Source organism: Crinia signifera, chromosome 4, assembly GCF_055691185.1.
Source record: "Crinia signifera chromosome 4, ASM5569118v1, whole genome shotgun sequence".
Taxonomy (NCBI): Eukaryota; Metazoa; Chordata; class Amphibia; order Anura; family Myobatrachidae; genus Crinia; species Crinia signifera.
In genome coordinates this window covers 10,261,034-10,277,867 of record NC_139220.1, presented here as the reverse complement: position 1 = coordinate 10,277,867, position 16,834 = coordinate 10,261,034, and the positions used below count along the sequence as shown (strand labels likewise).

General features: G+C 46.7%; 1 protein-coding gene across 1 annotated transcript in view; it reads right to left on the bottom strand.

Annotated features, from left to right (window-relative positions):
- LOC146073668 (potassium voltage-gated channel subfamily KQT member 1-like) overlaps nucleotides 1-16,834 on the bottom strand; it is a 59,030-nt gene that overhangs the window by 13,282 nt on the left and 28,914 nt on the right. Inside the window, exons 12-15 of the mRNA XM_083181035.1 lie at nucleotides 16,046-16,105; nucleotides 15,299-15,413; nucleotides 13,688-13,763; nucleotides 11,651-11,745 (exon numbers count right to left, since the gene is read on the bottom strand). Coding sequence (XP_083037161.1) covers nucleotides 11,651-11,745; nucleotides 13,688-13,763; nucleotides 15,299-15,413; nucleotides 16,046-16,105 — 346 coding nt within the window. The remainder of the gene's footprint in view (nucleotides 1-11,650; nucleotides 11,746-13,687; nucleotides 13,764-15,298; nucleotides 15,414-16,045; nucleotides 16,106-16,834) is intronic.

The following is a 16,834-nucleotide window of genomic DNA, read 5'->3' as shown; positions in this document are numbered from 1 at the left end:
GTGACCCCATTTTGCAAACTACACCCCTCAGGGAATTCATCTAGGGGTATAGTGTACATTTCAAACCCCCAGGGGTTTCACCAATTGTGGTACAACTGGGCAGTGAAAATGAAAAATTATTTTTTTTACACAAAAATGCAGTTCTGGCTCCAAATTTGTCATTTTCAGAAGGTATGAAGGAGAAAAAGCACCCCAAAATCTGTGCCCCAATTTCTCCCGAGTACGGCAATGCCTCACATGTGACCAAAAAATACCAGTTGGGTGCATGGCAGGACTCAGAAGGGAAGGAGTGATTTTTGGATTTTGCAGCTCAGATTCTGGTGGAATTTTGGTGGGTGCTATGTCGCATTAGCAAGACCCCCCAAGCACCAATACAGTGGAACCCCCCCACAAGTCACCCCATTTTGAAAACTACACCCCTCAGGGAATTCATCTAGGGGTATAGTGTACATTTCAAACCCCCAGGGGTTTCACCAATTTTGATACAAGTGGGCAGTGAAAATGAAAAATTACATTTTTTTACACAAAAATGCAGTTCTGGCTCCAAATTTTTCATTTTCAGAAGGTATGAAGGAGAAAAAGCACCCCAAAATCTGTGCCCCAATTTCTCCCGAGTACGGCAATGCCTCACATGTGACCAAAAAATACCAGTTGGGTGCATGGCAGGACTCAGAAGGGAAGGAGTGATTTTTGGATTTTGCAGCACAGATTCTGGTGGAATGAATGGTGGGTGCTATGTTGCACCAATACAGTGGAACCCCCCCACAAGTCACCCCATTTTGCAAAGTACACCCCTCAGGGAATTCATCTAGGGGTATAGTGTACATTTCAAACCCCCAGGGGTTTCACCAATTTTGATACAAGTGGGCAGTGAAAATGAAAAATTACATTTTTTTACACAAAAATGCAGTTCTGGCTCACAATTTTTCATTTTCAGAAGGTATGAAGGAGAAAAAGCACCCCAAAATATGTGCCCCAATTTCTCCCGAGTACGGCAATGCCTCACATGTGACCAAAAAATACCAGTTGGGTGCATGGCAGGACTCAGAACGGAAGGAGTGATTTTTGGATTTTGCGGCTCAGATTCTGGTGGAATTTCGGTGGGTGCTATGTCGCATTAGCAAGACCCCCCAAGCACCAATACAGTGGAACCCCCCCACAAGTCACCCCATTTTGAAAACTACACCCCTCAGGGAATTCATCTAGGGGTATAGTGTACATTTCAAACCCCCAGGGGTTTCACCAATTTTGATACAAGTGGGCAGTGAAAATGAAAAATTACATTTTTTTACACAAAAATGCAGTTCTGGCTCAAAATTTTTCATTTTCAGAAGGTATGAAGGAGAAAAAGCACCCCAAAATCTGTGCCCCAATTTCTCCCGAGTACGGCAATGCCTCACATGTGACCAAAAAATACCAGTTGGGTGCATGGCAGGACTCAGAAGGGAAGGAGTGATTTTTGGATTTTGCAGCACAGATTCTGGTGGAATGAATGGTGGGTGCTATGTTGCACCAATACAGTGGAACCCCCCCACAAGTCACCCCATTTTGCAAAGTACACCCCTCAGGGAATTCATCTAGGGGTATAGTGTACATTTCAAACCCCCAGGGGTTTCACCAATTTTGATACAAGTGGGCAGTGAAAATGAAAAATTACATTTTTTTACACAAAAATGCAGTTCTGGCTCACAATTTTTCATTTTCAGAAGGTATGAAGGAGAAAAAGCACCCCAAAATCTGTGCCCCAATTTCTCCCGAGTACGGCAATGCCTCACATGTGACCAAAAAATACCAGTTGGGTGCATGGCAGGACTCAGAAGGGAAGGAGTGATTTTTGGATTTTGCAGCTCAGATTCTGGTGGAATTTTGGTGGGTGCTATGTCGCATTAGCAAGACCCCCCAAGCACCAATACAGTGGAACCCCCCCACAAGTCACCCCATTTTGAAAACTACACCCCTCAGGGAATTCATCTAGGGGTATAGTGTACATTTCAAACCCCCAGGGGTTTCACCAATTTTGATACAAGTGGGCAGTGAAAATGAAAAATTACATTTTTTACACAAAAATGCAGTTCTGGCTCGAAATTTTTCATTTTCAGAAGGTATGAAGGAGAAAAAGCACCCCAAAATCTGTGCCCCAATTTCTCCCGAGTACGGCAATGCCTCACATGTGACCAAAAAATACCAGTTGGGTGCATGGCAGGACTCCGAAGGGAAGGAGTGATTTTTGGATTTTGCAGCTCAGATTCTGGTGGAATTTTGGTGGGTGCTATGTCGCATTAGCAAGACCCCCCAAGCACCAATACAGTGGAACCCCCCCACAAGTCACCCCATTTTGCAAACTACACCCCTCAGGGAATTCATCTAGGGGTATAGTGTACATTTCAAACCCCCAGGGGTTTCACCAATTTTGATACAAGTGGGCAGTGAAAATGAAAAATTACATTTTTTTACACAAAAATGCAGTTCTGGCTCAAAATTTTTCATTTTCAGAAGGTATGAAGGAGAAAAAGCACCCCAAAATCTGTGCCCCAATTTCTCCCGAGTACGGCAATGCCTCACATGTGACCAAAAAATACCAGTTGGGTGCATGGCAGGACTCAGAACGGAAGGAGTGATTTTTGGATTTTGCAGCACAGATTTTGGTGGAATGAATGGTGGGTGCTATGTTGCACCAATACAGTGGAACCCCCCCACAAGTCACCCCATTTTGCAAAGTACACCCCTCAGGGAATTCATCTAGGGGTATAGTGTACATTTCAAACCCCCAGGGGTTTCACCAATTTTGATACAAGTGGGCAGTGAAAATGAAAAATTACATTTTTTTACACAAAAATGCAGTTCTGGCTCAAAATTTGTCATTTTCAGAAGGTATGAAGGAGACAAAGCACCCCAAAATCTGTGCCCCAATTTCTCCCGAGTACGGCAATGCCTCACATGTGACCAAAAAATACCATTTGGGTGCATGGCAGGACTCAGAAGGGAAGGAGTGATTTTTGGATTTTGCAGCTCAGATTCTGGTGGAATTTTGGTGGGTGCTATGTCGCATTAGCAAGACCCCCCAAGCACCAATACAGTGGAACCCCCCCACAAGTCACCCCATTTTGCAAAGTACACCCCTCAGGGAATTCATCTAGGGGTATAGTGTACATTTCAAACCCCCAGGGGTTTCACCAATTTTGATACAAGTGGGCAGTGAACATGAAAAATTACATTTTTTACACAAAAATGCAGTTCTGGCTCAAAATTTTTCATTTTCAGAAGGTATGAAGGAGAAAAAGCACCCCAAAATCTGTGCCCCAATTTCTCCCGAGTACGGCAATGCCTCACATGTGACCAAAAAATACCAGTTGGGTGCATGGCAGGACTCAGAAGGGAAGGAGTGATTTTTGGATTTTGCAGCACAGATTCTGGTGGAATGAATGGTGGGTGCTATGTTGCACCAATACAGTGGAACCCCCCCACAAGTCACCTCATTTTGCAAACTACACCCCTCAGGGAATTCATCTAGGGGTATAGTGTACATTTCAAACCCCCAGGGGTTTCACCAATTTTGATACAAGTGGGCAGTGAAAATGAAAAATTACATTTTTTTACACAAAAATGCAGTTCTGGCTCAAAATTTTTCATTTTCACAAGGAATGAAGGAGACAAAGCACCCCAAAATCTGTGCCCCAATTTCTCCCGAGTACGGCAATGCCTCATGTGTGACCAAAAAGTGGCAGGACTCAGAAGGGAAGGAGTGATATTTGGATTTTGCAGCACAAATTCTGGTGGAATGATGGTGGGTGCTATGTCGCATTAGCAAGACCCCCCAAGCACCAATACAGTGGAACCCCCCACAAGTGACCCCATTTTGCAAACTACACCCCTCAGGGAATTCATCTAGGGGTATAATGTACATTTCAAACCCCCAGGGGTTTCACCAATTTTGATACAACTGGGCAAAATTACATTTTTTTACACAAAAATGCAGTTCTGGCTCAAAATTTTTCATTTTCACAAGGTTTGAAGGAGAAAAAGCACCCCAAAATATATGCCCCAATTTCTCCCGAGTATGGCAATGCCTCATATGTGACCAAAAAATACCAGTTGGGTGCATGGCAGGACTCAGAAGGGAAGGAGTGATTTTTGGATTTTGCGGCTCAGATTCAGGTGGAATGAATGGTGGGTGCTATGTGGCATTAGCAAGACCCCCGATGCACGGTGAATTGATGGACCTAATAATCCATAGATGTGTGGTATATTTTAAAACACTCCTTTATGCAAAGGCCGGGTTTGTCAGGGCAAGTTTCACAGTGGAAAATAGTTTCCTTTCTTATTCCCCTTTTATAACAAACTTTGCACCTTTTTTGTGTCCTGCCCTTTTTTGCAGTGGAGGGGATTTCGTTGGGAAAATGCTGCCCTGGTACAATACGGGGGCCAGTACTAGAAGTACTGGGGCCCTCTGCCTGCTGGTTCCCAAATATCAGGCCCTTTATGACTTCCTCTTGAAAGTGCATAAATGTCCCCCTCTGGCCGGTAGAACGGAATAGCACGTAAGCGTTATACAGTGCCATCTGGATGATATACACGGCCAGCTTCTTGTACCAGATTTTTGTTTTCCGCAGGGCACTGTACGGCTTCAGTACCTGATCTGAAAGATCCACTCCGCCCATGTACCTATTGTAATCCAGGATACAATTAGGTTTTGAGGTGTGGGTACTGGTACCTCGTACAGGGACGGAGGTGGTACTGTCTCCGTGAATTGTTGTCAGTATAAGGACATCCCTCTTGTCCTTATATTTGACCAACAACATATTTTCAGTGCATATTCCCCTGCTTTCACCCCTTCTCATTACTTGGGCAATGTGCGTTTTTGGGAGGCCTCTTTGGTTCTTGCGCACAGTACCGCAAGCTGCTGTACCTCTTGAACCAAGGGCCTTAAACAGGGGGATGCTAGTGTAAAAGTTATCCACATAGAGGTGATAACCTTTATCCAGGAAGGGGTGCACTAAATCCCAGACAATTTTTCCACTAACACCTACGAGGGAGGGGGGGCATTCTGGCGGTTCAATACTTGAATCCTTCCCTTCATATACCCTAAACCTGTGGGTGTACCCTGAGGTGCTTTCACACAGTTTATACAATTTTATGCCATACCTTGCCCTCTTATTGGGAAGGTACTGGCGGAATTTAACCCTTCCTTTAAAATGTAAAAGGGACTCGTCCACACAAATGAATTGTTGGGGGATGTACATCTCCTCAAATTTGGCGCTGAAATGATCAATGACCGGCCTGACTTTGAATAGCCGGTCAAAGGTGGGATCATCTCTGGGTGGGCACTGTGCATTATCGCTGTAATGCAGAAATTTAAGGATCATCTCAAAACGAGTCCGGGTCATGGCCATACGGTAAAATGGGGTGCTGTACAGAACATCTGTACTCCAATATTGCCTAATTTCTGGCTTTTTTACTATGCCCATATGAAACACCAGACCCCAAAACGCCATCATCTCTACTGCATCTACAGGGGTCCACCTAGCAAATGATGACGTGGGGTTTTGAGCAATAAACTGCTGGGCATATAAATTAGTTTGGTCCACCATTAAATTTATAAAATCATCAGAGAAAAATAATTTGAAGAAGTCAATTTCTCTGAGACCTGTGGAATCAAATTGGATTCCTGGGATGGCCAAAAACTCATGAACCTGGGGCTCAAAATTGGCTGGTGGTGGGATCCATACGGGATCAATCATTGGGGGGGGGGTCTCAGCTGCTCTACGGGGGCGTCTTTGAGGGGGTCCCTCATCACTAGAGGAGGAAGATGAGGTTAACACAAATCCTTCAAATTCCCCGCTTGCCTCACTGGCTGTGTCACTGTCAGAGGCAAGCATGGCATATGCCTCCTCCGCTGAGTACATTCTTCTGGATGACTGGGATGACATTTGGGATGACCTTTGGGATGCCATTTTTATTTTTGTGTTTGTGGTTGTGAAATGTTTCAACACGTGTATAGTGTAGGGGGGGGTACAAACTTTATTTCAACCAGGTAGTGTGTATGTAGTGCAGAAAAAAAAAAAAAAAAAAAAAGGTCCTGCACCAAAAATTGAGCACAGATGTTAGTCAGTAACGACCGTCACTGAACAGCGCTCAAAGGCAACAGGAATTTATTAAAAAAAAAAAAAAAAAAAAAGGTCCTGCACCAAAAATTGAGCACAGATGTTAGTCAGTAACGACCGTCACTGAACAGCGCTCAAAGGCAACAGGAATTTATTAAAAAAAAAAAAAAAAAAAATCAACCCTGTGCCGAAAAAGCTGATCAGTGATGTACGTCACTGATCAGCGCACAGTGGCCACAGGACACCCACAAAATCACAGTGTGTGTAAAAATACCCACAGCACCCTCAAAAAAAAAAAAAAAGGTGAGGGGCAGCAGGTGCACAACCTTTGGTGCAACTGGCAGGTATATATTTCCTGCAGACACAAAATATAGCACTCTATCACTCTCTGTCACTCTCTCTCTCTATCTCTCACTATCTATCACTCTATGACACTGCAGCACTGACAGGAATTTAAAAAACAAACCCCTGCACCCCCAAAAAAGTTGCTGATTACCTCAGATATAGTGATCAGCACAAAAGGCGGGGGCAGCAGACACAAAATTTAGCACTCTCTATCACTCTCTCTCTCTATCTCTCACTATCTATCACTCTATGACACTGCAGCACTGACAGGAATTTACAAACCCCTGCACCCCCAAAAAAGTTGCTGATCACCTCAGATATAGTGATCAGCACAAAAGGCGGGGGCAGCAGACACAAAATTTAGCACTCTCTATCACTCTCTCTCTCTCTCTCTCTATCTCTCACTATCTATCACTATCTATCACTCTATGACACTGCAGCAAACCCCTGCACCCCCAAAAAAGTTGCTGATCATCTCAGATATAGTGATCAGCACAAAAGGGGGGGCAGCAGTCAGTTATATAAAAAATATATATCACAATCTGTCACTATCTCTCTATCTCTCTCTCTCTATCTCTCTCTCTATCTATAACTCTATTACACTGCAGCAAAATATAGCACTCTCTGTCACTAGGCCTCTCTATCTCTCTCTATCTCTCTCTATCTCTCTCTATCTCTCTCTATCTCTCTCTATCTCTCTCTCTCTAGCTAACTGCAGCAGCACAACACAGCACAACACAGCACAACACAAGTAGCAAGATCCAGGCAGTGATCAGGTAAGTATTTTGCACGGTTTGCACGGATCAGGTCAGTATACTGCGGCAGCCAGGCACGGTGACCACACTGCACGCAATTCCAGACCGGAATGGCGTCTGCAGTGCAGTCACCGTTAGTTTAAACCCCCCTCCATGGCTGTGATTGGTCCGTCGGTCCGACGGACCAATCACGGCCTTTGGGGGCGGGCGGGGTGAGGTGGGGTGACACCAGTGTCACCCTTACACCCCACGGTGATTGGTGCTGTACTTTACAGCACCAATCACCTCCGATCCCATGTCACCGGCGAACGTTATTCGCCGGTGACACAGAAAACGCTGTAATTGGCTGTTCACACTGAACAGCCAATCACAGTGATCGGCGACGGGGGGGCGGCATCGCAGCCCCCCCCGGGCACGCAGGGACATGTCTGCTGTCAGGGACAGCAGACATTGTCCCTCTGTCACTGCGTCTCTAGACGCAGTGACAGTTTTCAGCCATGACGTATATATACGTCATGTGTCGGGAAGTACTTCCCGACCATGACGTATATATACGTCAAATGTCGGGAAGGGGTTAAATGTCGAGAAGTATAGAAAGATAAGCTTCCAATGTGTTTGCGTGCTGTGTGTGGCTTGCAGGTAGTGAAATCATGGTTTGGACTTAATAGACTGCAGCATTGGTTATTACATTCAGGTGTATGTGTTTGGTAGTAATCCGCGTAAATTAGCTAACCCAGGCGCACGCTGGCATGCGGTATCTGTAGGGGTGGTTTGAGATGGCGGTTGGCGGCCGCCTGTTTTGTGTCCGAAATGAACGGTGCTTTAGTCGATCGTGCGGTAGTAGCACCGCTCATTTTTGGTGCACACCCCCGTGTACACCCATATTTACGCCCATTTTCCCTCATTATTTCGGCCGCTCCCCTCATCACGCCCCTATGCCGCCCCCAATGCCCGTACACTCGCGTACAGGTTTTTTCGCACGTAGAGACCCGTCCGTAAGCGTTGTGGAGTGTTCGCGCCTGCGCATTAGCGAATGTACGCATGCGCAGATCATAAAAAATCCCGGGACGTACGCGTACGGCCCGGCCGCACCAACCAGAATAAGGCCCATTGTTACCTCCGCTGTATTGTCTCATCCTGTGTGTCTCTGTATTACATTGTTACCTCCGCTGTATTGTCACATCCTGTGTGTGTGTCTGTGTGTTACATTGCTACCTCCGCTGTATTGTCTCATCCTGTGTGTTACATTGTTACCTCCGCTGTAATGTCACAACCTGTATGTTACATTTTTACCTCCACTGTATTGTCACATCCTGTGTCTTACATTGTTACCTCCGCTGTAATGTCTCATCCTGTGTGTTACATTGTTACCTCCGCTGTATTGTCTCATCCTGTGTGTTACATTGTTACCTCCGCTGTAATGTCTCATCCTGTGTGTTACATTGTTACCTCCACTGTATTGTCCCATCCTGTGTGTTACATTGTTACCTCCGCTGTAATGTCACAACCTGTGTGTTACATTGTTACCTCCGCTCTATTGTCTCATCCTGTGTGTTACATTGTTACCTCCGCTGTATTGTCCGATCCCCTGTGTTACATTGTTACCTCCGCTGTAATGTCACAACCTGTGTGTTACATTGTTACCTCCGCTGTAATGTCACATCCTGTGTGTTACATTGTTACCTCCGCTGTATTGTCCCATCCTGTGTGTTACATTGTTACCTCCGCTGTATTGTCCCATCCTGTGTGTTACATTGTTACCTCCGCTGTAATGTCACATCCTGTGTGTTACATTGTTACCTCCGCTGTATTGTCCCTTCCTGTGTGTTACATTGTTACCTCCGCTGTATTGTCACATCCTGTGTGTTACATTGTTACCTGTTACTATCTTCGGCATTGGACTCTGCCTGCCCTCCCTCCTCTATCCCCCTTCGATGCTCCAACCCCCAACCGTGGCACTCACCTATCACCCGATTCCTTAAAAAGTGCTCTCGCACTGCTGAGCGCTTCTGGAAGAAATCACGCTCCCTTGCGGATTATCTCCATTTCAAATTCATTCTTTCCTCCTTCAGCTCTGCCCTTGCTCTGGCCAAGGAATCCTACTTTAAGTCCCTCATCCTTTCCCAATCATCCAATCCCCGCAGGCTCTTCGCCACCTTCAACTCCTTGCTCTCCCCCCCTCCTCCAGCTCTTCCGTCCTCCATCGTAGCCGCTGATTTTGCTACCTACTTTTCAACCAAAATCTCCTCTCTCAGGACTGCCATCACTGCTGCCATGACCTCACCCTCTCCCTCCTCCCCTCCTACATCTCCACTCCCCTCCTTCCAACCCCTGTCCTCATTTTACCCCACCACTGCTGCTGAAGTCCACTCTATCCTTCAATCCGCTTCTCCCTCCACCTGCCCGCTTGATCCTATCCCCTCCAATATTATCCGTCGTCTCAGTCCATCAGTCTGCTCTCACCTGGCTCACCTCTTTAATCTTTCCCTATCCTCTGGGATATTCCCTTCCTCCTTCAAACACGCTCTTGTCTCCCCAATTCTCAAAAAAACAAATCTGGACCCCAACTCTCCATCCAACTACAGGCCCATCTCCCTCCTCCCTTTTGCCTCCAAACTCCTAGAACGTCTGACCTATAATCGTCTCCTAAGCCACCTTACTGCTAACTCCATTCTAGACCCCCTCCAATCCGGGTTCCGCCCTTTACATTCCACTGAAACTGCCCTGACCAAAATCACTAACGATCTACTATCGGCTAAATCCAAAGGCCTCTTCTCTATCCTCATCCAGCTTGATCTGTCGGCTGCCTTTGACACTGTTGACCACCCTCTCCTGCTCAACACCCTCCGCTCCTTTGGCATCACTGGCACGGTCTTCTCCTGGTTCACCTCATACCTCTCCGATCGCTCCTTCTCCGTCTCCACTCCGAGCTCCTCCTCTCCTACTACCCCCCAGCCAGTCGGTGTTCCCCAAGGGTCAGTCCTTGGCCCTCTCCTCTTCTCCCTCTACACCACCTCTCTGGGCACCCTCATCAGCTCCTATGGTTTTCATTACCACCTTTATGCTGATGATACCCTAATCTATCTCTCCTCCCCCGACTTATCCCCATCACTTCTGTCCAAGGTCTCCGAATGCCTCACGGCCATCTCAGCCTGGATGACCCAACGCTTCCTGAAACTAAACATGGCTAAAACTGAACTTCTAATCTTCCATCCCCCGAACATCCCCTCTTCTCCCACTATCTCCATCAGCATTGGTGAAACCGAGATCACGTCCACCGACCAAACGCGCTGCCTCGGTGTCATCATTGACTCCTCCCTCTCTTTCACCCCCCACATTCGTGCTCTCTCACAGTCTTGCCGCTTTCACCTACGCAACATCTCACGCATCAGACCATTCCTCTCCACTGACGCGACCAAAATTCTCATTCACTCTCTTGTCATCTCCCGCCTTGACTACTGCAACATCCTTCTCTCTGGGCTACCTCTCACCCGCCTCGCACCTCTCCAATCCATTCTTAACGCTGCTGCTAGGCTAATCTTCCTCTCCCGCCGCTCTACCTCCGCCTCCCCCCTCTGTTTATCTCTTCACTGGCTCCCCATTCCTTTCCGAGTTCTCTTTAAACTCCTCACCACCACCTACAAGGCTCTCTCCTCCTCCACAGCTCCCTACCTCTCTTCACTGATCTCTATCCACACTCCCTCCCGTCCTCTTCGCTCCATCGCTGACCGCCGACTGACCTCTCACCTAATCACCTCCTCCCACTCCCGTGTCCAAGACTTCTCTCGCGCTGCCCCCCTGCACTGGAACAACCTCCCGCCACCCATCAGGCTATCTGATTCCCTTACCTCCTTCAAGCGCTCCCTCAAAACCCACTTTTTTCGACTAGCCTATCCCTCCTCCTAACCTCTTTTGATCCTCCTATCCTGCCTCTGTTCCCCTCCGTTCCTACTTATCCTATTGTATTTCGTTCGTCCACCCACCTATTTTTAGTATGTTAACTCTTATGAGTAGGGTCCTCCTGCCTCACGTACTCACCCTACCTCATTACCTCACCTGTGCTCCTGTCCTGTTCTTCCCTTCCTCTACTTCATCTTCAGTCTCCTTGACAATTTTGACACCTACTTCTGAACTGATGCTGATTTTAGTTCTACCAGCTATACCCCTATTTATACTGTATCTTTCAACACACCCTGTACGTTACCTTGTAATTTGTTTTTTTTTGTTTGCTATGTACGGCGCTGCGGACACTTTGCGGCGCCTTATAAATAAATGTACTACTACTACTACTACCTCCGCTGTATTGTCACATCCTGTGTGTTACATTGTTACCTCCGCTGTATTGTCACATCCTGTGTGTTACATTGTTACCTCCGCTGTATTGTCACATCCTGTGTGTTACATTGTTACCTCCGCTGTATTGTCACATCCTGTGTGTTACATTGTTACCTCCGCTGTAGTTCTTTAATCCGCACCATCATATTCAGGTGACCCTGGGAATATTGTTCAATCACATCACGGACATCATACGGTTTCCGAGCTTGCTGGGAGATTGGGGGAAACCAGACAGTAATATATATAAGTGTCTGTGTCTGTGTGTTACAGTATGAGCTGCATGTATTACACTACAGGGTATTATACTGGGGGTAGCCAGACAGTAATATATAAGTGTCTGTGTCTGTGTGTTACAGTATGAGCTGCATGTATTACACTACAGGGTATTATACTGGGGGTAACCATACAGCAATATATAAGTGGCTGTGTCTGTGTATTACAGTATGAGCTGCATGTATTACACTACAGGGTATTATACTGGGGGTAACCAGGCAGTAATATATAAGTGTCTGTGTATTACAGTATGAGCTGCATGTATTACACTACAGGGTATTATACTGGGGGTAACCAGACAGCAATATATAAGTGTCTGTGTCTGTGTGTTACAGTATGAGCTGCATGTATTACACTACAGGGTATTATACTGGGGGTAACCAGGCAGTAATATATAAGTGTCTGTGTCTGTGTATTACAGTATGAGCTGCATGTATTACACTACAGGGTATTATACTGGGGGTAACCAGACAGCAATATATACAGTAAGTGTCTGTGTCTGTGTGTTACAGTATGAGCTGCATGTATTACACTACAGGGTATTATACTGGGGGTAACCAGACAGCAATATATAAGTGTCTGTGTATTACAGGATGAGCTGCATATATTACACTATAGGGTATTATACTGGGGGTAACCAGACAGTAATATATAAGTGTCTGTGTCTGTGTGTTACAGTATGAGCTGCATGTATTACGCTACGGGGTATTATACTTGAGGTAACCAGGCAGTAATATATAAGTGTCTGTGTCTGTGTATTACAGTATGAGCTGCATGTATTACACTACAGGGTATTATACTGGGGGTAGCCAGACAGTAATATATAAGTGTCTGTGTCTGTGTGTTACAGTATGAGCTGCATGTATTACACTACAGGGTATTATACTGGGGGTAACCAGACAGTAATATATAAGTGGCTGTGTCTGTGTGTTACAGTATGAGCTGCATGTATTACACTACAGGGTATTATACTGGGGGTAACCAGGCAGTAATATATAAGTGTCTGTGTCTGTGTGTTACAGTATGAGCTGCATGTATTATACTGGGGGTAACCAGGCAGTAATATATAAGTGTCTGTGTGTTACAGTATGAGCTGCATGTATTACACTATGGGGTATTATACTGGGGGTAACCAGACAGTTATATATAAGTGGCTGTGTCTGTTTGTTACAGTATGAGCTGCATGTATTACACTACGGGCTATTATACTGAGGGTAGCCAGACAGTAATATATATAAGTGTCTGTGTCTGTGTGTTACAGTATGAGCTGCATGTATTACACTACAGGGTATTATACTGGGGGTAGCCAGACAGTAATATATATAAGTGTCTGTGTATTACAGGATGAGCTGCATATATTACACTATAGGGTATTATACTTGGGGTAACCAGACAGTAATATATACTGGCTGTGGTTGTGGCTGTGTCTGTGTGTTACAGTATGAGCTGCATGTATTACACTACAGGGTATTATACTCGGGGTAACCAGACAGTAATATATAAGTGGCTGTGTCTGTGTGTTACAGTATGAGCTGCATGCATTACACTACGGGGTATTATACTGGGGGTAACCAGACAGCAATATATAAGTGTCTGTGTCTGTGTATTACAGTATGAGCTGCATGTATGACACTACGGGGTATTATACTGGGGGTAACCAGACAGCAATATATAAGTGTCTGTGTCTGTGTGTTACAGTATGAGCTGCATGTATGACACTACATGTATTATACTAATGAGGCATTGGACATGTAACAAATGACTCTAGTAACAAGGTATTAAGCTCTGTGTACTATACCGCAGTAATCAGAGATGTTGGGCCTGGTACACGTGTATGAGATATATATCAGGTATAACAGGGCTTATTGGTTCTGGTACCTGAAATTTCCTCCGTGCGACAAAGTATTGCATCCGGCGTGTGACCTTCACCGCTGTCCTGTGAGCATCTGTCAGCCTGGAATATAGGAAATGCCAGCTTGGCATATGTGTGTCACCAAATGTGCATGTAACATACAAACAGGCCACCAAACAGAAGCCACATCACACACACACACACACACACAGTCTGGATCAGAGATGGATCACACCCTGATATCTAGGAACGCTGCAGTTACACGCCCTCGCTCTGCCCCGCCTCCGCGCAGCATGTCAATCACGCTGCGGCTGGAGATTCGCAGACGGAGGGCAGCACATGCGCAGATGTGGTTACTGAACATCTGTGAATCAGGCCCAGTATGTGTAAAGAACAATCACATAGCAAGCAGAGGACACACAGACACACACTCACACACACACTCAGGGGGGACAAACTCAAACAGCGTGCACCCCCGGTATACTCACCCAGCATGTCCGTAGTATAGGGATGGGCACACGCATATGTAGTATGATCACTTAGCATGCGCACGCAGAGGAGCACACACACATGCAGCAGTACATGTATAAGAGCGGGTGATCAGTGTCACAAGGAATGGGTACAATTTCTGCATCAATGTGAGGAGAGAGATAAAGTACCAGCCAAGCAGCTCCCAACTGCCACCTTACAGCCTGTGTTTGGATAGTGACAGCTAGGAGCTGATTGGCTGGTACTTTATCTCTCTCCAAGTGTTTTCAGGTTATTTCTTTCCCTTTTCCACCCCTTTTGCGAATGACCCTGTCCCCCCCCCCCCCCCCGTGTCTGTCCTCCGTCCCCCCATGAGTGACACTGATAATGGTCACACTGTTATACACGCCCGCCTGCACGCCCTCTCACCTGCTCATCGTGCTGTCAGGGGAGACAAAGACCAATGGTTACACGGATCAGAAGGGGACACACGGAGACGTGTCACAGGGCCCCGAAACATACAATACTGAAGCCCTTTAGAAGTTACCATAGGTGATTTTGCTGCTAGGAAAACGATACAGTGCGTACTCACTGGACGATATCGTTAGTAGTATATCGTTCATTGGCGCCACCTGGTCCCCGCAGTGCGTACAGTCACTGACAGTATTCCCAGATTAAGCTGCGTGCACAGACGATAACAGGAGGGGCGTTAATGATGCGCGAGAGTGCGCATCGTCGGCCATATTGCCCACTAGGGTTTTTGTCTAGTGTGTGCTGGGATTACCGGATTCCTTTTACATAGTAACCTATGGACCTGGGGGCTGATTCGGGATCACGCGTAGTGGTCGGGGTTTGCACATGTGGAAACCTTGACTGCAAACAGCAGTGGTGAGTGGCTCACTCGGTGGCGGCGCTAGGCCATGGCAATGCCCAGCGTTTTATGGGCGTTCCCATGATTATGCGGGCGGCTGACATCACATGACATCAGCGAACCTCCTTACCTTCGCCCAGGCGCCCGCAAATATAAGTCAGTTGAGACGTTTGCAAAGGCAGGAGTAATCAGCTGAGGGGATGTGTATTCCTTACACATCCCCTTACCTGGTTTGCGAAGGGAGATGGTGGTATGCGGGGGAGGGGGGGTGGTGGGCAAAGATTTGGGGGGTCCTTACTGTGATATATCGGTTGCTGCAGGCAGGGGGCTCTCCTCGCTCATCGCATCCATGTCGTCAGTGTAGCTGTTAGTCCGGGAGATATCCGGAAGGGATTCATCCGGCCGAGTCCTCCCTGCGGGCAGACGATACACTTACAATGACGGCACATCTCACCCTACCAGCCAGTGACCAGCCAATAACCAGCTCTGCCAGCTACCTAGGGGCACTGAGAAATATAGCCCCCCCCCCCCCCCCCCCCCCCCCCGAAAGCATTTCCTTCACAACCACTTCATTCCTGGAATAAATAAGTGCCACTGATTCGGAGAATTCTGGAATATATTCGGCAGGGATTTCAGGTTCTAACATGCGAGAAAAGTTTTAGTTTGAAGCAACGTATTTCAGCCATAAGGCTGCAGAACAAAACTAAGGGCCTAATTCAGTCCCGGTCTCTGGGCTGCTAACTTTTGGAGCCCGGCGATCAGGTAAACGCCGGATTTTTGCCACTCAACGTGCGCATGGTCGGCGATAAAAAAAAGTAGCACAAATTTATTGCAGTACGGCCTGACGCATGCGTTCTATGCATGCGCTGTCTATGGATTATTGCCCGGCTGTGCTATCAGGTCTGAATTAGGCCCATTGATGAACAAATTAATGTCCTATTAAAGTACTGTACGGGATTCTTTATCGATTGGGAGCAGTTCCCTTCTAATATCACACAACTGAATTATCACTGGAGGAAGGTGCGCGGAGCAGAGACGTTAGTACCTTGTGCGAGGGAGAAAGCGCTGTTGCAGATAGAGAGAGTGGACCAAGACCGACAGCGACCTGTCAGAGACACAGAACAGTGCAGAGAGAGAACAACCAGGGAGAGGCGGAACATGTAACAGAGCAGCGGGGGGGAGGAAGAGAGAGAAATGTGCAGCTGATGAGGAGGCATTGTACCGGCGAGGGACGGGTACTATACTGTATACACCAGTTCTACGGGAGAGGCATTGTACCGGCGAGGGACGGGTACTGTATACACCAGTTCTATAGGAGAGATCAGTAATATATTTATCACCAAAGCACGAAGCAGGACTCACTTGTCTTATAATAAAAGAGTCTATAAGTTCAGTGACAGCTACAGATGCTATGGAAGATCTCTAAAACACATCTGTGAAAACTAGTATCAGTGATGTCACTGGTCCCTAATCACTGGATAAGCTGCGCTCTCAGTGATGTCACTGGTTCCTAGTGACTGGATAGGCTGCACTCTCAGTGATGTCACTGGTTCCTAGTGACTGGATAGGCTGCACTCTCAGTGATGTCACTGGTTCCTATTGACTGGATAGGCTGCACTCTCAGTGATGTCATTGGTTCCTAGTGACTGCATATGCTGCACTCTCAGTGATGTCACTGGTTCCTAGTGACTGGATAGGCTGCACTCTCAGTGATGTCACTGGTTCCTAGAGACTGGAAATGCCGCACTCTCAGTGATGTCACTGGCTCCTAGTGACTGGATATGCTGCACTCTCAGTGATGTCACTGGTTCCTAGTGACTGGATAGGCCGCACT